The 24,783-nt window shown below is 42.8% G+C and overlaps 1 protein-coding gene across 5 annotated transcripts in view; it reads left to right on the top strand.

Annotated features, from left to right (window-relative positions):
* LOC105690974 overlaps positions 1-24,783 on the top strand; it is a 108,590-nt gene that overhangs the window by 46,459 nt on the left and 37,348 nt on the right. For 3 of the 5 annotated variants that reach the window (XM_048656368.1, XM_048656367.1, XM_020855236.2), the window contains exon 2: positions 20,644-21,117. In XM_048656368.1, the coding sequence (XP_048512325.1) occupies positions 20,979-21,117 (139 nt within the window). In that variant the 5' untranslated portion in view covers positions 20,644-20,978. Of the gene's footprint in view, positions 1-6,586; positions 7,549-10,832; positions 11,084-20,643; positions 21,118-24,783 lie in introns of those variants that run through there. The other 2 variants (XM_048656366.1, XM_048656369.1) reach the window with 2 other exon arrangements.

The following is a 24,783-nucleotide window of genomic DNA, read 5'->3' as shown; positions in this document are numbered from 1 at the left end:
CAGGTCCCTAATGGGCGACTCGCGGAGTCTTTGGGTTGAAACCACCTGGTTCTGTTCCCCCGGAGGCCCAAGAGGGACCGAAGCTCGAAGAAAACGAGGAGAGAGAAATTGGAGTGGGACGGCCGAAGCGGCGGGGTAACCGGAGGATAACCCCTAACGGGGAAAACACTCGTATAAATCAGATGGAGGTTTAGTATACGATGTTTCTTGCCAGAACGTATCGGTCATCGTAGTTCTCGCATACGAGGAAAACTTGTCACAAGCAAGTCCGGAGCTCTGATACCTATTGCTCGGGGAATTCACAGTTTGAAAGATCAACCGCGGGGAAAAAGAAGTTGGGAAGAACAGACGTCCGGTAGGGATACGATCACGTGGAACTTTTCCAACAAGATTATCGCGAGCGTGAAGATTAAGACAAATCTGAATATCGTCCCTTTGTCACCTTCGTATCTGCACCGAAAAAAACCAATCTCCAAGTATTGTAAATTAATGAAACTAAGCTGAACAAAAATTATTTTAAAAGCTAGAGTTTCATTTTTAGGGCGGATGTTGGAAATTTTTCGCCGACGCGGATGCTGATCTTATCGGTTGATATGCGATCGAAATCAACGAAGTCTTGAGACGCGACGTATGTTTTCGAACCCTCAAGCTCTTGATATCGCATGAAGCCGTTCATGCCGCACCGTATCCCGAAGGATATAATAATCTGTTGAGCGACCCTTGGAACTGACCGACCCCCGCTCTATACCCTCATCGTCGGGTATAAGTCTATACAATTATCTATCCCTAGCACATAATATCACCGATACAAAATCTGATTTACGAAAGCTAAAGCGGCGCTAAAATGTTTGCAACACATCGTTAATGGATGTGAAATATTGCGTACAATGCGAGCTAAAACTTTTTCCGATATTATTTAATAGGCCAGAGGGCGTCGCGATCGGATACAGGAGTTTAAGAATTGAGATTCTGGTCCCGTTCTCGTCAGACACGGGTGGGGAAACTTTTCATTTCCGGCTGCTTAACGCGGAAACATGCGGCCGGTCGGTTATTTCCACCGGTGCACCCTCGGCCCCGTCCTTTTAGGAGATACACTAATTTACTTGGCACAAGCGACGTTCATTTTCCTAACCCGGGTATGCGTACAGCACACACGGCTGAAGCTCCGCGAGTTAACTTAAGTTAACCAAACTAAACCCAACCCTGTTAGAGTCGCTGGTATAACCTGTGTCCGCCTCCTGAATCAACTGAACTAACTAAACACTTGACACCACAATACCAACATTCGCGCGGTACGAAACCTTCGAAAACACTAGGATGGATTAATTATACACAACCCGATATTAGGATCCGACACCCCTCCCCTCCCCGGTTAAGTGCTACCGGCGGGAACCCTCGCGAACTCGTCGGACGAAAAGCCCAGCGTTGAAAAATTATTTTCAAAAGCCGAGATAATAAATTCCGGCAGAACCGGCTCTGTCAACTGCAGGTGCAGCGCGCCTCGCGCCACGTATTGTCAGACACCTCGTGTTGCAAAGCCACGAACTAGACGAGTACATTCCAGACTTTGTATACACCTAAAGTTTCGGAGTTCCTCAAGCTCGGATTAGTAATTAAGAAGACTTAATTGTTATACCGGCTAGAATATCCTCGAGGTTTGACGCTTCGTCTTAACCGTCTCAGCGAGGACCTTGTTTCAAACGTCTGTGTAACGTTACCGCCACCTTACCAATCTCGAGCAACCGCGACAAGCTACGAATCACATTCAATACGGCGAACGTACGAGGGAAACAATATTTCAATTCCGAATTCCACTTTGTCATTTACATGCAGTTCGACGTCTGCGCTTGATAGATAATCGGGGGATGAGGAATCTTTGCATGCTAACGACCAGTTCGGTAAAAAAAACTCCGGAGTTCGTTGGTCCGATTGGATCTAGTCGGATCCTAAGTCAGATTTCATCGGACGTTTGGTTGGAATTACTTCCACGAGATTCGGAATTACGAAATGAAGTTCTGGATATTGGGAACCGAGCATAAAATATGCATGAAACTGAAAAAAAAAATGAGTTTGCTTGAATTCATCAAGGAGCATTTCCCTCTTATGATACGCCCATGTACGTACGTACAGGTTATACATGCGATGAATTTCGAGTACACAGAGAGTACCAATTTATTCTCCTTGAGGTATAACATCTTCTCTTCACCTTCTGACTCTGACTCCCAGCTAATACTACACACCACTTCTTCTCCTTCTTCGTCTTCTTCTTCGTCTTCGTAGTAAGAAACTCGAGCCTCGAGCCTCCTACCCGTATACCGTCGGGCTACGGTTTTCATGCTCCGTGAAATCAAAAAGCCTCGGGTTCGTCTTATGATTACGTCGCAACGCACGTACCCGTATACCTATATACCTATTTATATACATAAATATACTACTGCACATAGAGGAGTAGCAGCAGCAGCAGCAGCGGCGGCTATGATCCACCTCGCTACTTGCAATTAGATGAAACCCGGAGTTCACTGAGAGAAACTCTTTTTTGACCTCTGCTCAAAATCCAACCGACTCACAACGAGCGTATAAATAGGTGGTATATCCTTATCCCCGTAACCGTATGAATTTCCATGTGCATACCGCGCACCGATTCTCCGCGATAACATTTCGAAATTACAGTCGAGGATTCTCCGATGTACAGGGTGAGTCGCCGAAGGCGAACGGTCCGAGTAGGCGGAGACTGAACGACGTCATGCGAGAGCGAATCAGCTGTAAGGGCGGGGCTTGACGTCGATTAGTCTCCGCCCACTCGGCCACCTCTTTTGAATCTCTCTGTACACATCCCTATCGATACATTTTACATATTACGAAACTACCTACGTGAATTCGTGTTAATTCAATAGTGCATGAAAAGGGGATGAATTAATTCGGTGAAACGGCTAATCGTTGGAGGTTTATATGTACCCATGACGATGATAATAATATCAATAATATTAATAACAATCATAAGAATAATGATAATCATATGCGTTCATGATTAACATCGACATAATGCCACGTCCACGCATTGCGTCGAGCGAAATTTCCCCTGTTCGGGGTTTGCATATATGTATATATTAGCGGTGGTTGATTTTTTTTTTTTTTTCTCTTTTTGTTTTAATTTCATTTCACATACTCCGGCTTATTATCCGTTATTCAATCCTTTGATTTCGTACACCTCTCAATTTTTTCACGGTAAGGACGAAATAAATGATAACAGAAGAGAGAAATAAACATAGGAAAAAAGAAGCGGAGTCGTGGATTGTAGGGTGAACCAAACGCGAAATGGGATGGGAGTCAGTTTACAGATGAGATTTTAGTATTCCACTCCACTGGCTTTGTCACTCGTCACAGAGAGTTTTCTGAAAAAGTTTTTCAGTTAGAAACTGGACCGGGGGATACGTACGGTGAATATTTTTTTATTTCACTTTTATTTATTTTATTTTTATTGTGATTTTTTTTCTTTTCTCTCCTTTCTTCTGATTTTTTTTGCTCTCTTTTCTGTCGTCTCATGTTTTTTTTCTACACGCAGTACCGCGCGAACCTCCGATTCCTTTCTGGTAGTAGAAGTTCATTGAAACGAGAGAATATTTTCGCATTTTTTTTTCTTACTTGTAGAGATGTGTACAGTGGCTGCGATCCTCATAGAAAACTGAACTCGAATGTAATTTCGATACTCGGGTGCCTTGGAACTTTTGATATTTTTCAAATCGAATGAGAATAAATGAAATGAGTATGCGAATGAAAAGTGTCTAGGAAAAGGATGGTGAAAAAAAAACTGGGAATTGTACTGCAGGCGAAGGGACGACGTGATTGAAATAACGCAGTGCGGTATGTAGAAAGAGAAAAGTGAAATCTTGGAGAGTGGATATCGTATAAGGTCGGAGGGATTCTGCGAGGAGTGAATGTAGGGAGGGAAGCGAGGATTATGATATAGGGGAGGAGGGCGGGGGGATCGCTGAGGGTAGATAGATTAAAGTTGAGGAGAAGAGGCGTCGAGGCGTGGACGGGAATAAGGCTAGAACTGTTCCACGGTTGTAGCTGTGCGGGGGAGTAAAAGAGAAAAATGAAAAGCGGTGAAAAAGAGCGCGAGTAACCAGAAAACATACACATCAGTGCCAAACAAGTTTTCCAATCTTTCAACCCTGGGAAATTGATCTCTGCGCCTCCGGAGTTTCAAGGCTTTCGCACGCGAATGGTATGGAATTAGTATAGGTATATCTCGTTGTGTCATGCGTAGGGGGGAAACAAAAAAAAAATCACTCGCCTCAACCTCCTTTAAGAGGTCGACTTACAGCCACTCCGAACGCGCACATTAGAACCGTTCAAAAAAGTGCTGGAGTTTTGTATTTCTCTTTCTCCTCCTTTTTCCTCTCATTTTCATTAACGGTTTCGGTAATTCCTCACATCTAAAAAACTCTCATTGTCAATAAGAATCTGAATTGGGGATTCGATTTTTCGCCCCACACTATCTGGAGGTTTTCTAGTTTGAAAAAATATCCGAAATGAAAATTATTCTCAAAAAACTGCGTTAATAATTTTTTAACTCGTTTTTTTCTTTCTAACATTTAGCTAATATTTCAGCTACAAGTAGTAGTACTTGTAGAATACTTCCTACAAAAGTCGCATAATGGTTCTTGTTCTTTTTTTTTTTTTCATTTTTTATTATTTTTTCTCTTTTGAGTTCGTTTTTTTTGGAAAATACGATGAGTTTTGTGTAACCGGGTAAGAAAAAGTGTCCCCCCAGGGGATTTTCCTTGGGAATGCAACCGAATAAAAATTCCTCAGTTTCATTTGTTTTCTCTGGTTTCTTCGTTCGTATCGGGAAGCAATGCCGATGCAATGCAATGCAACGCTCGTCGATAAAAACGTTGTTCGAACATCAGGGAAAAACGAACAACAGCGCGGATATAGGAACGGGAGAATGGAAGGAATGGAGAAGAAGGAGCTCGCGAATCGAAGTAGAATCAAGGGTAGCCCGTATACGCTGTAAAGAATTCCAACCATCTAGTTTCCATTTTTAACCGAAGGAGTCTGGTTCATTTCCTCTCCTGATCCTTTACCTTATTATCCCCTTTTGCCTGATTCGCTCTTCCCATTATCTTCTTTCACCTATACCCCCCCGACCCCGAGCAGCAACGGGGAAAAACGAAATTAAGATTCGCAAATCGAATGCTCCGATAATCGGAGGATCGCGCGAAAACTGAACGTCAAAAAAATTAACTTTGGCCCTCGTGACCAATTTCAATGCACAGGCGACTCTCGCCAGCTACCCCGGACGATGATTGGGGTCGCTTGATTGCGGGAAAAAAATGAGAGAAAAATTTTTTCAGTTTTTTCCTTCGATCTCTCTGTGCCAGAATTTATGAATATGATTATTAGTTCGGTCGGTTTCTGGTTCTCACATCGACGCGACGGTGACGGTGACGCGGCGTCGCATGATATTAAAACTTATGCAATTTGGAAAGCCTTCGAGTTCCCTGTGGGTTTATCAGAGTCCCGGCGACTGACTCGTTTACTCCATGAGCGCGGTTATAGCGTAGAGAGAATATAGTGGAAGAACCTTCCACAGACAACATTCTGTATCCAAACTAGTACTCGCTATGCATTCTCCGGGGTAATCTCAATTTTCAAACTACACTACAAATTCCCTCCCTGCCGATATCCACACCTTCGCCACATGTATACGTACACGCATATACCTACAGGGTGAGTTTTTCCAAACTCCGAGACTGGGAGGAGCTTGATTCGCGAGATACGCGCTTGATCTCCCCTCGACTTCCGCGGTCGTTGAGCATGCTAGGTTTTTGAGTCGACTATTCACATACTTTTTATCTCTCTCGTTTGATTGGTCAAGCATGCTGAATGAGGCCCCTACCATTCTCGGCGTTCGAAGCGACTCACCCTATGCACACGAGTGTCAGACATGTATACATTGGTATATCTACACGATTTGCATATACCCGCGACCGCAACAGCGTTCACAGTAATAATTGCCGCCCAACTATGATTTTACTACTTTTTGAATACACGGTCGTTTGAGGATAGTTTACAAACGTTTTAATAAAAGGGGGAAAAAAAAGGAAATATGAAAGGCTGGGATTAGTTTAGTTAATTAATAAAGCAGCTGGAGAGTGGCTTTATCTCATCAACTCACCCTTTTTCCCTTCCTCGAAAAGGTCGTTGGCGTTAATTGTTGTCGTTGATGAAATAAGAAGAAGAAGAAGAAGAAGAAGAAGACTGTAAGGAAAGAATAGAGATGAAAAAGAGAAGGAGAGGAAAGATAGAAAGAATCGTACCTAGCTAACATGATCGCCGTGGGGGTATTAACCCGGAGTATAAGTGCGGGTGGTTCTCTTCCTCTTTCTCCCGTTCGTCCCACTCATCTTCGTCGTCGCCGTCGTTGTCGACCCGGGTAATTCCTCGTGCCTCGACGTCGGTACGCTTGCGCCCGTAGGTCAACGTCGTTGGCACCACTGAGGGAGGTCGAAGTGGGCCGAGGGTGAATCCGAAGCTTACGGGGGTTGATGCGGACCACCGTTTTCAGTTTTAGTCGCGTCGCGAAACTGTCAACTTTGTACCGCGGTCTTCGCCACCCCCGTTTCATAGTCACGTACAATTTTTACCCCACTTCTTTCGGCGGAAAAAAATCCCCGGCCTTACAGACAAACGGTTTCAACTGTACGAGGAAGTGCGACAAATAGTTCAAAGTTCAAATTCCACGAATAAAATTCTTGAGTCAGCTTATAAAAGTTTAATGACTCAAACTTCGTGTTTCCTAGTCCTGAAACAATACCACAGTGACGCTGCTGAAAGTTTTTAATGTACAAGGTGTGCGAAATATGATCGAATGATACGTGGTACAGCTGATAAAAAAAAATCGGTTGGACAAATTTTTATTCATCGAGTATTTTTTTTACTTTTTCTTTTCATTTGCCTTCTTGTTTTTTTTTTGAGCGTAACTTCGACTCGGCTTCAGAATTTTAGGGAATGAATAAATCATTAGCACCTCATTGCCCTGTGTATTTTCACGTTATATGCAATATGAATAAAATATCGCAGTGGCGAAACTCAATGTAATTGTCATGGGAACATTATCGATACACGCGACTAGAACGAAATAGGATGGTTTGTTCTCAAATCCCACGTGATTTTTGAAAAGTTTTAACATAAACTCCGCTGCAGATGTAATGGATATTCGCGCATAAAATATCGGCGGACGATCGTTCGAATTTCATTTGTTTTCGCCAGTGAACTGCAGTTTTATTCTTCTTTCGGTCCGTTATACGCGTCGAAAATCTCTGGGGACTGGGTTATAGCCGCACGTTGAAATTCCCGGCGAAATGAACAGTTAAATAAATTTGAAAGTTGACGAAATTTTTTATCAAAGATTTTTGTTGCATTTTCCAAAGGAAAGAGACCAGCATCACTTGGATTAAATTATCTGTCCAGCTAAATGCTTGCAGGAGGAAAAGTTTCGGAAATAAATGAAAAGCACAACTTTGCATAGATGGGAAGGTGAGTTTAAAAGTAACAGCGACTCTCCGAATATCTTTAATCGATTGATTGTTAATCACTTGATCCAAATTTTCACCTTTGTCATATCTTACGTATAAATTTCTGCACATCTGCATATCTCTTGCCCAATCGATCCGTTAGGTGCGTTGCACCAGTGGAGATATACAAGCCGAGAAAATTTGTTGGGGGGACGTCCTCGAATCGAGGGTAAAAGAGGGGAAATAAAATAACCCGATAATGAAAGAATAACGAATCCAGATGGCCGATCATAATTCTTAATAACCCGCCGACCCTGAACGGAAGTAGGGAAGAAAAGTCGCGAAAGTCGCGAAGTGCGGTGGTTAATTCAGGCTGTAGCTTCACGTCCACGTCTATACCTATATACAATGATATACGCTACAAGAATAAGCGAAAAACGAAGGACTTACAGAGGATGATATTACGAGAATTATGACTTTCATTAGAGAAGATTCACCACCCCTACGATTTCCCGCATATTCCTCATCTCAATTCACGAACCCTCGCTGTACATTTCCAGACGTTTACACCTAATACTCAATATCTTACCCCTTTCTGAATTTCCTCTTTGTTTTTTTACTTTCACTTAAATTAAACAGACCAATGATATTCAAAGGTCGTTGCTCAAAAAAGAAAACAGAAAAAATGAAGCAATGCTCAATGAATTAAGAATGCAGAGAAGGTTTAAAATTTAGAATGCTCAATGAATTTAGAATGCAAAGAAGATTTGAAATTCAGGATGCTCAATGAATTTAGAATGCAAAGAAGATTTGAACCTCAGAATGCTCAATGAATTAAGAATGCAAAGAAGGTGTGAAATTCAGAATGCTCAATGTATTGAGAATACAAAAAAGTTGTGGAATTCAGAATGCTCAATGAATTAAGAATGCGAAAAAGCTTTGAAATTCAGAATGCTCAATGAATTAAGAATACAAAGAAGGTGTGAAATTCAGAATGCTTAATGAATTGAGAATACAAAAAAGGTTTGAAATTCAGAATGCTCAATGAATCAAGAATGCGAAAAAGGTTTGAAATTCGGAAGGCTCAATGTGAAATGCTTAATCCCTTGTTCTATTTTTTCCATTCCATGTCACCTTTGCAGTAATAGAACAATTATCACAGCTATGACTCGGCGAGTAACGCCTTCATTTGAAACCCGAAATTATAATTGACTAACGTCATGTCCTTTGGGGGCGGGCGTCCGACGACGTGTTTCGCGAGGAGGTTCCTAACAATCTTGTTTCCGTATCAGACTATAATTTCTCTGGGTTGCTTGTGCAATAGTATTATGGTCGGTATATTGCGTCGACTGAAACGTTGGCTGAGCAATACTACAATGGGGGTTGCGAAGGTATACCCGGTTGTATAGGAGCTGTAAATATACGTACGTATAGAGTTGTACGAAATAATGTTATGAATACCTGAAAACAGTTTGCAAATAATTTTAATTGTTACACGTAATGAAAATTTCATGATTAATTAGAATCGTTAATGAGTTTTTGATCAATTAAGTCATACATTAAACAAAATACCTTTCACTTCGCTTTGATATGCGACGTTAATTATTTTGTCAGCCCCAGCGATGCCGTTCCTCTTGGATGAGAGGAAAAAAAGTAATTAACAAAATCGAAAAATTTAAACTGTCATTAACTTTATAACCATAATGGGAAATTATGCTTATCATGATTTTATGAGAAATTAGAATTGAGGTAAAACAAAAATCCATATTTCCGAACCAGTTGAAATTAATTTTGAACGCGGCGTTTGTATGCACGTGTGCTTGGCTAAACGTGAATGAAAGAATGAGTTATCCGCAAATTTTGAATCAGATTAAAAGCATAAATGAAAATCTGAGCAACGAGAATTTCGAAATACATGTATACAAGCTTCGTGTCCGCTTGGGGTGAGATGGGAGTGAGGATATGAATCATTGTCGATCAGATTAAATAATTAATTACACTTTCGCGGTAGATAGCGAGCTTACTGCAGGTGTCTCTGGTTATGCTTTGAAAACGTTATGAAAAGCTCGGAGCAACAAGTTTCGTGCTTGAAAGGATTTTCTCTTTTACAGCCCATACACCACGTATATGAAAATACGAAATACACTACACCCTGATATAAGAGATAGCTGAAAGGAGGTTGAAAATAATAAATAATGTCCAGAAAAGGGTATTTCGTTTCGAAAATGATTTGTTTTTTTTTTGTATCCAATCTGATATAGTCTCTGCCCTTGTACGGACTTTGTAAAAAAATTTAATCATTCATAACGTCGTTTCATCAAATTTCAATAACTCGAGGGTTTTTCAGATTACCGATTGATGGCCTCATCTGAATTATTTTGAATTTTCAGTACTTCATCGTCGACGTTGTATATAGAACGTCGTTATCGATCAAATAACGAGTTGTAAAGAAAGAGGAAAAGAAAATGGAAGAAGGATAAACTTTTTTCCTTGTCCCATCAAACTAGGTTAGAGAAGAAAAGATGAAAGTAAAAATAATAATAAGGACAATGAAAGTGTAGAATTGATGAGAAAATCATGTAATATCAGAGATAGACGTATACACTGCACCGATAGAAATTTTGCATTATCGATGTCTGAGGAATATTTAATTTTTTGATTATTACCTGCAGCTGTAGGAATACATAGGGAAGGGTGGCGAAACGCGGCAGAAACGGAATACCTATACCGTGATCGTTTTTTCTCGGCTCTACGGAATGATGGATGTCTACATATTTAATGTACTCACCCCCAACGTCCTCCATTGGTTATAGGGGGATTTATCTCAGCAGGGGTGGAAAATTGGGAAACGATCCTACAGATACTTCGTCTGCCCGCGTAATTCTTTTGCCCGTGGAGAGAAGAAGAAAAAATTCTACACCCTCCCCCTGTTCCATTATTCCCATCCGAAGAATCAAGTTTTCTCATTCTCATTTCATTTATACTCATTTATTAATCGATTAATTTCTCATCGAGAAACGGTTCATCGATTAGCATTTTATTTCTCCTTCTCATTTTGATATCCAAACATCAGTTTCATCGTACTTGCGGATGTCCTCAAAATAACGTCTACTTCGTATTGACGCAGGGTGAATTGTCATGCGTTACACAAGAGGTAAATCGATCCGAAAAGTACGAAGAACTGAGGACGGAAAGAAGGGAGCGTTAACTAACGCCGAACTCGAGACATTAAAAATCATGACACGGAAACCAAACCCGAAGATCACTTTTCAACTTGCGCCCCGCTACTCCATCTCCTTGGGTGAGGTATAAAATGGCGAACGGCTGTAAATACTCTAGGAGAAAATAACGTGGGATTGGATTTCGTTAATTTTTTTTTCATCGTCAACGAGCGGCAACTTGTTGGGAATTCTATAACACGCTCTATTCAGGAAGATTTTCTATGTTGTGTGCGTCTAATGGATGTAACGGACGTAGAACCTGCGACGCCGATGACCGAACTCATCCCTCGAGGTGAAAATGGGCGGGGATGAAGGCTGACCAGATACGATAGGGAGGTAGGAATAACCCCTCGATATGAGAAGCGCCATTTTTATGACCCCGAATGAATTCCTAGTCAAGTGTCTGCACACTCGTTGACCTTGTCGAAAAGGTTTCGCAAGTTATTTCCGCGCCGAGTACTCCGCAAATACCTTCGCCTCTCCCTCCTAACCGAGATACTCGCCCACTAAGCGAAATGGAATCGATCCCAGTCAAACGTAATCGAAGTTTTACCTCCGAGGCGACGTTACGGATATTTATTCGTCACTCGCACCGCGGAGAAATTCAAACCGACGGCCCAGGAATTTCTCTCGCGGATCCAATCAGATCTCTCGCTCCTGAACAGTTGACCATAACCTCATTTGTCGAAACGCAGTTTTTAGGTCTGACTGGATCCACTTCAACAAAATGTTGACTACAATTTGATCTAACGATACCCGATTAGGCCTGACCGATTGGGATTTCCATGGGAATTGAATTTCTCTTGCATCTAATCAGATACGGATTCTTCAAAACTGATGACCATAACCTCATTTGACGGGAACCAATTATCAGATCCGAACGGATCTACTCCCACCAAATATTAGCTACGACTCGATCCAACGATACATGGATGGACCTGACCTCGCCGATTTCCATCAAATTTGAATTTTGCTTGTATCCAATCAGATCCGGATTTGGAAATAGTCGACCATAACCTAATCCGACCTGGCTGGCGAGTATCGCCCGAAATGTGATCTAACGATATCCGAATCGGCCTGACCTCGCCGAATTCGGTGCGAATATCATGCCCGATCGGATCCGATTATGTCTAAAGTTTCATCGGGTGAAATCCGATCATTTGGCGTCGTGAGAAAATTCATCCCCCGAAAGGTGTAATGTTTGTGGAGCGAAAGGCGCGGAGCGAAAAGAGAGAAACGGCAAGTGCTAATTGTAAGATTAATCGCGTACGAGTCGTCGGCCCGCCCTTTACACTCGGCGAGGATTTTCCCTCGAACTAGCGTGTCCGGCGACTGCTGACTGCTGACAATGAGTAAGGTTCATCCTCTCCTCGGCCCTCGGACCCTTCATCCCTTTGTTTCACGAGGGGATTTTACCTTGGTCAAAACTCCGGCTTATCCTCGGTACATTACCCGACCGACTCCACACCTACTGTAATATATATATCTCGCCCAGGGATCAGAATTCACTCTCGTCTGCCAAATATGTCCATGTCAGAATATAACGCCGGGACATCCATGGGCCCCCCGCGTTATCTCATTTTCGGCAATCAGATGATCCCGCTGCTTTTCTACGGGCAATTAATTACACACTACCACGCGCACGATATTCCAGCAACAATGAACGCGCGTTCGCATACCTTACATTGTTTCGAGAGCCTTGTACATTACGTCTACGACGGTTTCCACGTCATACCGAGCCCCCGAGTAGTCTGGACTTTGAGATTTACTTGAAAATTGTCTTCGGGGGGAAAGGGGCGAATTACGAGAGTGCTCGAAAATCTTTCGGCGACTGGTACGTTACAATAGTGCAGATGTAACGTGGGGATGGGTGGGTGGTTACGTGTGTAACGAGTGGTAGATTTCACGTACATGGTACGTACAGCAGGGGGTCCCGCAACGGGGAGAATTATTAACGCTGACGCGCCGGAGGCTGAAAATGAAAGAAAAAAAGAAAAAGAAGAAGAAGAAGAAGAAGAGGAAGACGGGAGAAAACGAGATGAGGAGGAGAAGCTGTAGCGAAGAGGGGCGAGGGTGAAAGTGCGAGTCGAAATGAGAGTGTGAAAGTGAGAGTGAGAGGGAGAGGGAGAGGGTGGGCGTTGCGGGGGGCAGGAATGATGTAAATTGTTACAAAAGGAAAAGTCCTGAATAGGGTAGCCTGCTTCTGCGAGGTTCTGGTGAGGGACGGAGAGAGAGTCTTTCGAGGCTTGAGATCTGAATTGTTCAGGGTCTAACAATTACGCAATTGCTTTTCTTTTGATCGTTACTTTTTCGAGTACCTACCTTGTACCTCGGACGGACGATATAACGAGAACTTTTGTCGGCGAACGCGACCACTTGTACAGGTGCACACCGATACCCGGCTGCTCGGAGCGATCCGGAATTGATGATGAAAATAAATCCAAAAATAATGGAGTGTGTTTATCGGCGAGTAGGTAGGTAGGTGGGTACCTACGTACAAAGTACCGTCAGTGGAATCGATGAAAAGCGACCGACAAACAATTTCGATATCCCAGCGAAGCAACAAACACGGCTGCTACTTGTTGTTGGTTATGATCGTTCGGTGGATTCGAATAGCGCGTAAATTGAACGAGAGCGAGACGATCGGCGATCGATCGATCGACCTGACCGGCCGATAAAACGGTCGTGTCGTTGCACGGTTTGCTTACATTTACGCAAATTTCCCAACGAATAAAGTTATTCGCTTACCTCCGACGCGCCGGACCGCAAAGTCTTTTTTCCGGCTACCAGCTTCCGGTCGAAGATCCCGGAGAAACCGATCGAGGGGAGGCTCGACGATATTGATATTTAGACACGATGAATTTATTAGGGTTCGCTTCGTTGACAGGGCGTCAAACGCGGCACGGGGTAAAAGTTTCTCTTCCCTCCTTTTTTTTTTTTTCTATTCGCCGCTCCGCGTTTTTCTTTTTCCCAAACACCCCTTGGATGGAGAAGCGCGCATCGATTAATCAAATCCCAATTACCCTCGGCGTGTAAGATTGTGCTTGTCATTATGCCGCGGGGCACCCACTTTTTCACAATCTTCCTTTTTTTATTTCTTCACTTTTCTATCCCACTTTTATTTTTTCAATGCATACAGTTCTTACGTGCTCAATTTTTTTCGCATCAGATGCGATCGTTTTTCATCCTACTCGAGAACGTAGTTCGTTCCAATTCTCGATTGGCTGACTGTGAGACAATACACGGAATTTCCATCTGAGCGCGGTGTGCTCCCATGACGAAGATTTTTCAAAAGGTATCTCGACGAAAGAAGGCAAAGGATGCAAATAATCAGCGTGCGGAACGGTAAAACGTAACTCAAGGGATTGCAGCTGTGGGGGGTGGTGGGGGGTGAAAATCGTTTGCGAATTTCTGGGCTTGCAAATGAGAAATCGATACCCACAAGGATATTGTTGGCATCGGGGAATATATGGACGGTTATACATTATTGTTATCACGCTTATATGTCGCTTGTCTAGGTTTTGCCACTATTCCGTATGACGGTGTGTAATTATGCCGTACAAACAAGGCGGATTAATCAAATTATGATGAATTAAAACACATCGGGGGGGGTGCGGAACTCGGCCGAGTTTTCGCTCCTGCCACATTCTACGTGGGGTGGGACGGTTTCCTGCGCCGTGGATATGATTCATTGTGTTTTCTGTCACACCTACCCGCGCCCTGGTATAAATGGTAATAAATCTTTGTCAAAGTTATTTCCTTTCGTAGACCCGCCCACGTCGGGACCCGTGCCTACTGAAAATTATCGTCATGTATTTAAGCATGCTGAATCTAATTAATCTCGACACTTCGACGACGCAACCCCAACGATCGCGACGTCCATTCCATTCGGTCAGGTCAGATGAGCAGATCGGACTGCGACAAAAACCGAGTCATCGAATCGGAGAACAGTTTTGAAAAAAGTTTTTGGGTCGGTCGTTCGTCAAGTCCCGAGACTGCTCGTAGCGAGGTTTGGTGTAGCGAAAGATTGAAGTATCGATTCGGTGTTACACGAAACACTTTCGACACACCTTTGGATTCGTGTATTACACGCATCACGCAATATTACGTGCAGCTAAACGCGGGTCTCCGCCGTATTGCCCCGAGCTAAAACGAATTTTAATTCGATTCGCCGAGCTTTACGCGCCGTTTGATATCCCATTTTCAGCGAAGCGGCGCCCGTTGCCGTTGGAAAATATTTTTTCGAAAATCGATTTTATCCACCGATAATTCGATCACCGATGAAATTTTTCATCCAAGTTATACACGCAAATATTGCGAAAAAGTGTTGGAACTTTTTTCCTCACGTCGTTATTGCGTCTGCTTCATGTTTGACCGGTGCGAATTTGGCCACCGTTTTCTTTTCCAATACTTATTTCACGCCACGGTTGTCGAGTGAACGGCGAAAAAAAAAAGGGGAGAAATAGAAGAGGACAAAAAAGACGGGATTCAAAAAGCGAACCGAAGTCGTAGAGCTTCGTACCAATCGATAAAAGCTTCTGGTCTATTCATTCGTTGGTTAGTTTCAGGTTTTGTAGGCCTGTCTAAAACGGACGTGACTTCGGTGCGAATTAGACGACAACTTCGAGTAGCTGTGTGTAACAGGGTACCTGTTTCAGTTCCGCATATTCGCGTCGTAAAATAAAGACCATCGGAGAGTTAAACAGGAGCATTATGTTTGCCTACAATTACAGGGATCATATACCTAACCTAAATGCGGAACGTTACAGCTGTTAACAAATCCTGCCAACTTTGCAGGATGGAAAAGCACGCCGCTGAACTTGGCGGTAACAAACTTTACGTTCACCTAAGCTAGTTTCCACATCCAACTCGTGATAATTATACCGAATTACTATTTATCGTTACTTCGAACCACGGACAAGAGAAAATCCGTTGAACAATCCGCCATTTTGATTAAATTTGTGTCACATTTGCAGGTTACTCATTTCTCGTTAGCTATATACGGGTAACGACGGAGAGGATCCGCTCTCTTTCATTTTGTTGCGAGGATTTTTACTCTTCTGACTCTCCGTCGTACTTGTTTTCCTTAGCTATACACGGTACGTTTGGTCCTTTTTCATTCTTGGGGCAAATCCAAACCGAACAGAGCCCTAAATCAAGCTACCGAACCCGGGAGGTTTTCTGGATAGGAAGGAGGCTCCTGTCCAATCATACCAACGGCATCTCATACATTCCGAATTCACCGGCACACCCTTCTCCTAACCCTCCAAATGCTACCGACTTTCTATCTTTATTATTATTATTATTATTTTTTTTTTTATTTTCCCTCCACATTTTCCAGTCGTACCATTTCCACCCCTCCCCCCTTTTTACTCTCCGCACTTCTTCCGATACCGTATTAATATCTTTCTGGGTCATGTTTCTTTCGAATGTATGTATCACCAATTTCGCAGACAAACCCGCTGCACGATGTCCGTGAAATAGGGAATGGTAATAGATCATCACCCAGCCACCGTCACTGCAGCTTTTTATTAGGGTAGGAACGTCACTCACTCTTCTCCCGTTATTTTCCATTCGAAAATCCGACAGTCGGGGAAAAAGAAGTCGGACCCGCGAACTACGGGGTGATGAAAATCCGATGGGAACGGAGATGAGATGAATAAAAAAAAAATGGCAACACCGGTACAACAGATTTGCGGTGACATAACCTAACGATGTACAGAGCGTTTCATATCACCTTGCTTCTTTCTTCCGATCGCAAAAACGCACCTAGCGACATCACTCCTGCGGTGTTAAGGTGCGGTGCACACCGACGATGTATAATTACGCGAAGAGAAGTAAATAATCGGAATTGAAATTGAAATTGTAATTGAAATAGTAATTGAAATTGAAATTGAAATGCCACTTGATTAATTCTTACCACACGGAGGGAAAGAGACGGAGTTTTGGTACGGGGTAGAGTCTAAGGGGGTGGTAGGTAGACTACACGCGAAACTTGCCGACTCTAATAAAGATTTCTGTTTACACGGGGGTGCAATCAAAGACGGTTCGGTTCGAAATCAACAATTAGCATTTATACTGGACTTTACACGGTTTCTCCGGGCGTTCGCCCACTTCTTCCCACCCTGATCATTGATCCTCTCCCCGTCCCCGTCTAAATTCTCGTCATTCGATCGCGGGGCTTCCTCCCCTCCCCCTTCCCCCTCTCGGAGATTGGTACGAACGAACGTAAACCCCTTCCGAGAGAAAACCCTCGTCGAAACTCCGCCAATACCCCACGTCAGATAGAATCACCTTGCATCGATCTTTCCATCAAATTCAGCCAACATCATTCCTGTAAACGCAACTTCTCTCCACCCGATGCCCGGAGCTATACTCGAGTATCCGTACTACCCTGGAACTTATAGGTTAGGTGTACCTACGGACCTACCTATCGGTCTACCTACTCGAAGTCCGGCTGCACGTACGGGATACGATACGACCAACCCACAATTCCTGGAGATCACTTTATACCATTGCCAACGATGTTATTACCATAGAATTTGATATTAAATTCATGCGTACATAGTAGCGTATAATATACTTTGATAAAATCGATATCCGCCACACGGAGGAATCGTCGGAGTCTCATCCGGTTTGTTGTGGTCAGACATTGTCGAAGACAATCGGATTAGATACAAAAAATATAAGATGAAAAATTGAAAACGTGGACTAAAACTCTCCTGAAAAGCATTCTTGGGTTCAAAATTTAACGAGAAAATTTTTTAGAAGTTGACAGAAGTACAAAGTGGTGATCTCGGGAACGGTTCAAGCTAAACGGATCTACGTGGGCTTGAAATTTGCAGAAAAATATACACTTTACTTTGGTGCACTTGGGCGCCATGTTTTTTGAATTTTCCAAAATTTTCTAACGGGGTTATTTCAAGAACTCTTTCACAAACCCCTCTGAATTTTTTTGAATTTTTTAAACGGTTTTCTAGCGAATGGCAACCCTCCAAAGTTAACCTACTTCGGTCAACTCCTAAAAAACCACGTTCTTTGACCTTTCGATGGTCATAACTGTCGTTTCGGTTTTTTCACGATATTCGAAAATGAGTCAGCAGACGCGGAATACTCCAAGCTTTCGAACCTCTTTTGAATTTCTGCTCTATCATTTTTTTCTCCGTAGTTATAAACCTCCAAACTGAGGGTTCTAACCTTCACGGCCCGACAGTAGGTGTGTATCTATGTATATCTGGGGTGCGGTATCTGCAGTAGATGGGTAAGAATAGGAAAACGGCTGGTGCTCAGTGGAAGTAACAAGTTGGTATCTGGAGGGCGTCGATTCGATTTCTCTTCGTAAATTAGTTTCTCCGTAAGAGAGTTAAAGTCCTGTGGAGTCGGAGCTTTGGGTAGGGTAGTGAGAAACGAAGAGGATAAGAATGGCGGGCTTCTCTATACCGCGGGTCTCATTTCAGACGCCTTCAAAGATTCCGGATTCGGCAGCCACCGGGCTCGCGCGAAGTCCTCCTCTCCGCTGCTATGTGCTCTCAGGAGTTCGACGAAGCCCTGTCTCGGGTATCGACGTGGATATATAAAATTAACCGCCCTTATACCTTCGGAACTTTTGGTATACCGATCGCGCATTCTACAGAGCGGAAGAAATTCGAAAAGTTGTTTTTTTTTTTCTCATCCTCGGTATCCTCTGAACTCGGAGAGTTTTTTTTTTTTTTTTTCAAACCGCGTGCCATCAATTCACCTCGAATACTGTAAAAATTTTTTTTATATCCTCGAATTTTTTTTTTTTTTTTTTTTACTCTCATTCTTATTTCATTCGATGCCAACTGCGGCGTATAGCTGCCGGTGGGATAAGCGTAATATTCCAACGAAGAAGATTGAAAAACTTTCGGATAGTGATGCAAATTTCGTTATTTCGTTTATTGTCGGAAATCAAAATTTTCTTTTCATATTTTTTCACCTCCTTCCTCACCCCGACCCTCCCTAGCCGCCTATCGTTCCAAATCTACGTTCTGACATATTCTTTTCTCGATGGGAGAACGGGAAAAAATAAAATAAAGTGAAACGAACAAAAAAGAGGGAGAAGATACGTAGAAAAAGGAATACTACGTGGAATATCATCTTATCTTTTTCTTCTCTAAAATTGCCTCGGAACTTTTATCTTCCGACGAGTATTATATGAGGGTAATTTAGTAATAGCTGAAAAGCAGGAAAAAAAAACCTTGTTGAAAAGGATGAAAATATAAGAAGTAAAAAGAACCGAGGAAAAATGAAATAAAACTGTCGCCCAAAAAAATACTGCGAGATACACGATTACAAATTCCTTCTGTTCTTTCTTTTTTTTTTTTTGTTTTTGTTTTCAGTCGCTACAAGCGCCATTTTTTTTTTTTCTTTGTTGACATCTTCATAGGCACACCTCAGGAATACGCGCACGTGACATTTATCGCAGAGATAACGCGATCGCGTTAGAATATTTCCGGCGTTCCAGGCAGCGTTTCCTAGGATATCCTAATATTTGACTGGATCCGGGGAGAGTGAGGAGGCGGAGGGCACGAGGCCAACGATATGCATCGCGAATTCCTCGTTCCGAGAACAGCGAAAAGTGGAGGGTAAATGATGACGCTCCGACGCGCGGTTGAAGTCCTCCGGATATCGAGGAGAGTTCCGTTCAAGGGGTGCGCGCCTACTCCGATTAAATACAGAACTCCGAAATTCACCGTATCCGAAATTCGATATTTCGTCGAGTCTGCATTCTACCGCGTTCACACGTATGGAAATACCACCCCCCCACGGTACGATATCGTTCGCGTGTAACCGATGATCGGAAACGCGGAAAAAGAGTTATCCGCTTTCGGATATCTCCTTACCAGATATGAAAAATTATTCGCTGCTAGAAAAAAAAAAAAACGAAATCCTATCGAAAGCAGGAGGAAAAAATCGCGATACCCTGAGAGTGCAGCAGTCGAAGGGAAAGGGGGGTCAATTTTTTTGGTGTCTTTTACTTTTCGTTCAGGAAAAAACGGGAAGGAAGGGTTGCTCAAATTTTTCTCAAACACCGAATACTTTGCATACATTGTTGTATTTTATGGAATACCGGAGGGTGCATGTACAGTATTTTTGAGAGTGTAAAGTTTTAGGAGGAGCCTCGGTGCAGCGGAGTAACACGCGAGTTTTGAGAGTGCCAACTTTTTTTGTATTCAACGGAGGTACTTCGTACGTAGGAAAATATATTCTACGGTATATACGTGTATATATGCGGGGAAATACGTCAGTAAGGAATTTTGGCTCAACGTTAGATTACCATACCAGGAAAATTACCATTCGCAGAAGTCCTTAATCCGCAGCGTCGCACATCCGTATTGTTCGAGTTTCCCTGGGTGAAATAGTGAGAAGAGTGAAAAAAAAAAAAAAAAAAAAAAAAAAAAAGAACGAATTCCAGAACGGGTTTTTCGAAAAGTTGGGCGACAAAAATTCCCCAACTCCGCGCGTCCTCACTCGGCTTACAGGATGAAAACGCGTACGGCGAGGAAAGCCCGGCGGGGCGTTGAGGACGTCCTATTTGCCCTTTAATCGCGAGCGAAGTTATCCTTGAGTACATAGTCGAGTCCAACAGCGATTTCGAGGAGGGCCAAAACCGCGGGATGTCAGGATATGAAATCCTAGATTTTCGGGGACCGTTTCTCCTAAGATAACCCGAAGGTCTTCTCTTAATTAAATTCCTGACTAATTGGGGTCCGATTAAATTTGTGGCAGCCAACGGTTTGACCGTCAATATGTGCAGGCACGACTCCGGCGAAACGGCAGCTTGACGTTCTCCGGAAATTTTCATCATATTCCCAATGACCGTTCAAACGAGAGAACAAAATTTCGAATTAGGGTTTCTCTTTTCTCTGTTTCAGAATCACTACCGGTCTCGGAATCTCAACGGAGCCTTCGATGTTTCAGAGGACGTCCGAAGGTCAACGTACGAAATGCCAAGTGAAGGACATGAGTGAATCGAAATTAGTTCGTTCGATCGATCGATCGAACGAATTTCCGGTGTAGAAACGAGATAGAAATCTCGAAAATTTATCGAAAGTATGTACAAGACAGTGAACGATAATTCACCTGCGAGAAACGGTGATGGGAAAGTAGAGGGAATCGTAAAAGTAATCATTCACAATCCTTCATCATGATTTTGAGACGACGAGTCGTCTACAACCAGTGAAAGTTCGTCGTATTAATTAATCAAAAAATGACAGCCTTTCAAGGTCTCACCATCCTGTGCGCGCTACAGTGGGGAATTTATTTAAACAATTTCGATGTGTTCGCCTCGACACCTGCAGCTGTCACCGCTCAGCTGATCTGGACACCGATATACGTCGGCGGAACGAGTGAGTCAGAATATTTTTACTCTATATGTAAAATGAAAATCACCGACGAACGTTGACAAATTCATACGTTGTGGAAACAGGATTTTTTTCATGTAATTTCTTTCCATTCGTTTTTTTCCCCCGACTCCCCTCCTATCTATCGTTCTTCTGATTTTTGTGTATTTGCTCGTAGATATTCCGAGGCGGGGGATTGTAAAATTTTGACGAAAAAATCGCGGCGGGATGAAATTCAATATTTACACAGGTTCGCGGAGCAGAATCCTCGCATTTCTGCATCGCGGATATCTCGTACGCGTAGGGGAATCCCATCAGTTTTCCAAAAATATTGTACATTCAGTCTGGCGAGGATATACCCACGCTGCGGGCGTATCTGCCCCCGTATTCAGCTACCTGAAAAGAGTTGAAAGAAAAAAAAGAGTCTCATTTTTTGTTCTCCAATATTTTGCATGCCCCGTGTGAAAACAGTTCGTCCTTTCTTCGTCCTTCCGTTTTTCGACGAGCGAAGCGGAGCAGGGGGCGCGCGGATCGAGTGACAGCTGCCGTCGTTGAGAGGTTATGTAACTGCTGCAAAAGATGACAAACTTTTTACTTCTATATACTATATATTTGTTTGTCGTCAGTAGAGCTGGCAGCGGAAGAGGAGCTATAGTCAACGGACGTAGGCAGACGTGGGCTAATTAACAGAGCTTAACGAGGAAGTTTCGAGAGAAATACCGAATATTAAAGGTGCGGTAGTCGTTCAACCGGTCGATATCCGACGAAAGTTTTTAGCGAAGAATTTCCAGTAAAAATACTCCGAAAGAATTCTTTCGAAATTTGGAAAAACGGGTGGAAACCTTCTTCTTTTTATGCGATCATTCGATATCGAGAATTCCCTTTCAGCAAACTTCCTACGGGTATTACCGAAACCTTCGGGACCCCCTCTGACGGTGAGCTCGTATAAGAATGATGGGGATAAATTAAAACTGAAAGGGCGTAAAATCTTGTACGCAGTTAAATGTGTATATAGGTATAATTATACGATGAAATAAAAGCGGGGAGAGTTAGAGAAAATAAAATTAAAATGAGCGACAAGATGAGAAAATATATGAAGAAAAAGAGAAACGAGGCAAAGTCAATGATTACCCAGATTTTATGGGTCAAGAGATAGAAGCTGAGGGAATAAAGCGGGGTAGGGGGGAAAAAGATGTAAAAAAGTTTGCTCAAGTACTCGAGGAGCTTTCGCGCCCGGGTAGAAGAAGGGAACGTGACAAAGCAGCTATATATATATATATACACAGAACGCGTATAGATATACTTATGCCGATGTCTGGAAAATTTTCCCTCCTTTATTCCTCTTACTAGTGGTAATTTTGGGCTCGAGGTAAACTTTGATTTGATGTTTTTACAACCTTGTTTTATCAGAGGCGATGCTCGAAGTAACAGCGAGAGAAAGTGTACGTGTATATAACATAGGCGAGGGGGCGAGTCTCTTCAGAAATGGAGATGCTTATGGGCGCCTGGGTCCAACGCGGGTAGAATTAATTCCCTCATTTCCCGTTTCGCTAGCTCTTTGGCGTTTCCTCTTTCCGATTTTTTTTTTTCTGTTTCTGTTTCTTGTTTTTGTTTTTTTTTTTTCTTTCATTAATTTCTTTCTGTTTTTTCATTTACTCGGAGAAAGTAGAAAAGAAAAGAATAGCGGCGAGAGTACATGGAAGATACTCGCGTTTCGCGTGATCCCTTTTACTCTCGGGGTGTTTTGCCTCTACGTCAACCTACACCATCCATCTCTTCGCCCCCGTTTCCAGCTCACGACTATTGCCGTCTTTCCGCAGTACCGCGGGTTCAAGAATTCCCGGTATTCCAGTCTGCCGTAGACCAACATTCTCTCGGTATTCGTATACCTCTGCGTTAATCACTATTGAAAGATTGCACTCAAACAGTGAGAAGGCATTTTCAACCACTTTACTCCTGGAACAGATTCCACCGGCAATCAAAACGAACGTCTCGTTTGCTAATGATAACTTTAATGCCGCGGTCGCTGTAACGGAAAACAATGGCGGAATTCGCTCCGCGAGTCGCAGTTTTATCTGCAAAAGAAATTTTCGATCATCGGAATCGTCGAACCCGACGATACTCCACCGTTCCGATCCAATTATAAGTCTGATGATGAAAAAAAACAAAAAAGAGAAAAAAAACGAATGAAATTCTGGTTTTTTAGGTTAGACTTGGAATTGGAAAGCTGAATCCGAAGTGGAATTGTGTATAGTACGTTGATGACTTTGCCGGAAGTACGCGACTGCAGCGCCGCAGATCGTCGCGTCGGATGGATACCAACGCCGACTCTGATTCTCTCTATTGTATAATTGGTTCACGTTGGTGTAACGCGAGTAGTAGTTCATATAGCGACTTTACTCGTCGTTACAAAGGATTATAGGTATACCCACCTCCACTCGTGAATTTCCCACTGCTTACGAAACTCGATAATTGGCAACAGCATATTGCACTGTCTGTAGCAGCTTCACCCGCAGGACAATAGGGTCGGTTCGGATGGTTCTCTCGTCATTTGATGTTCTAGTTACAAATAGTTAATTATAATAATCACGTCGTCGTCTTTAAGCGTATAGGTACTTCGATTCAATGCCAGATTATAATTTCCGTAAGAATAACGGGGGGGAAAATGAAAAGAAAGCGACTCGAACAGTTGTTTCTGAAGTCGAATGAAGAGTGAAAAAAAAAAAAAAAAAAATACGAATCAAATTGATATTCATTTAACCCGCATTGTAAGACACTGATTCAAGATTCGTTGCGGATAATTAGAGTTTTCTTTAATTGAAGCTATTCAATCGTCTCAATCGGCGGAGATAAAAGTTTAGTTCTCAATCGATTTTGATTTTCTCGGTTCTCCCAATTTCAAACCATACCCCCCGTTCTATATATATACTTGTGCAGCCCCGGGCTATTATTTTAATTGCTTTTCACTTGGGGTGGCGCGCGGTCTCGAAACTGTTCGGGTTCAAGATGAGCAGCGCTCAAGGAATGAATCTCTTCTTCTTCTTCTTCTTCTTCGCCCTTATACCACCTTCTTCCCCCCCCCCCCCCCCCCCCGCACTTTCCGCGACGGGACTTTCTCTCCCAACATCGAATTACGTTTATCTGATTACGTACTCGGCCGTGCGAAATATTGGCCCAATTTTATACCAAATTAATGAACTCCTTATTGCCTAACTTTATCCAGATGATCCTGTAACGAAGTGGTCCAAAACTCGGGCCGGTATACCGCATCGTGTAATACAGATAATGTGAAATTATGCCAGGTTGTACGAAGTCCTAACTTCGGATTAGCAAAACTTCAACTTTAATTTCGACGAGCATCGCGAAATCGGAAGTAAATTAATTTTGAAAGGTGTCGGGCGTATAATTGCACGATTGTTTCTTCAATTTTTCAGCAATGCTTTTATTTTCTCAAATCTACTTCGTTGCACCGAAAGATGAATGCGAAGCGACGTGTGCGCCAAGCTAATTCCAGCTGAGGGCGCGCAGGCGTTAACGCGGCTTCGATCATTTATCAGAAAACTTGGTGCAAAATAAAAAAAAATTGGCGAGAAGAGCAAAAGAAGATAAAAGACAAACGAAGGTTGGGAAAAAAATATCACGACAAGACGTAGACGGAGAGGCGGAGTCTGG

Source organism: Athalia rosae, chromosome 5 (genome assembly GCF_917208135.1).
Source record: "Athalia rosae chromosome 5, iyAthRosa1.1, whole genome shotgun sequence".
Taxonomy (NCBI): Eukaryota; Metazoa; Arthropoda; class Insecta; order Hymenoptera; family Athaliidae; genus Athalia; species Athalia rosae.
Note: the sequence above shows the minus strand (reverse complement) of the source record. Positions and strands in the feature narration are given on the sequence as shown.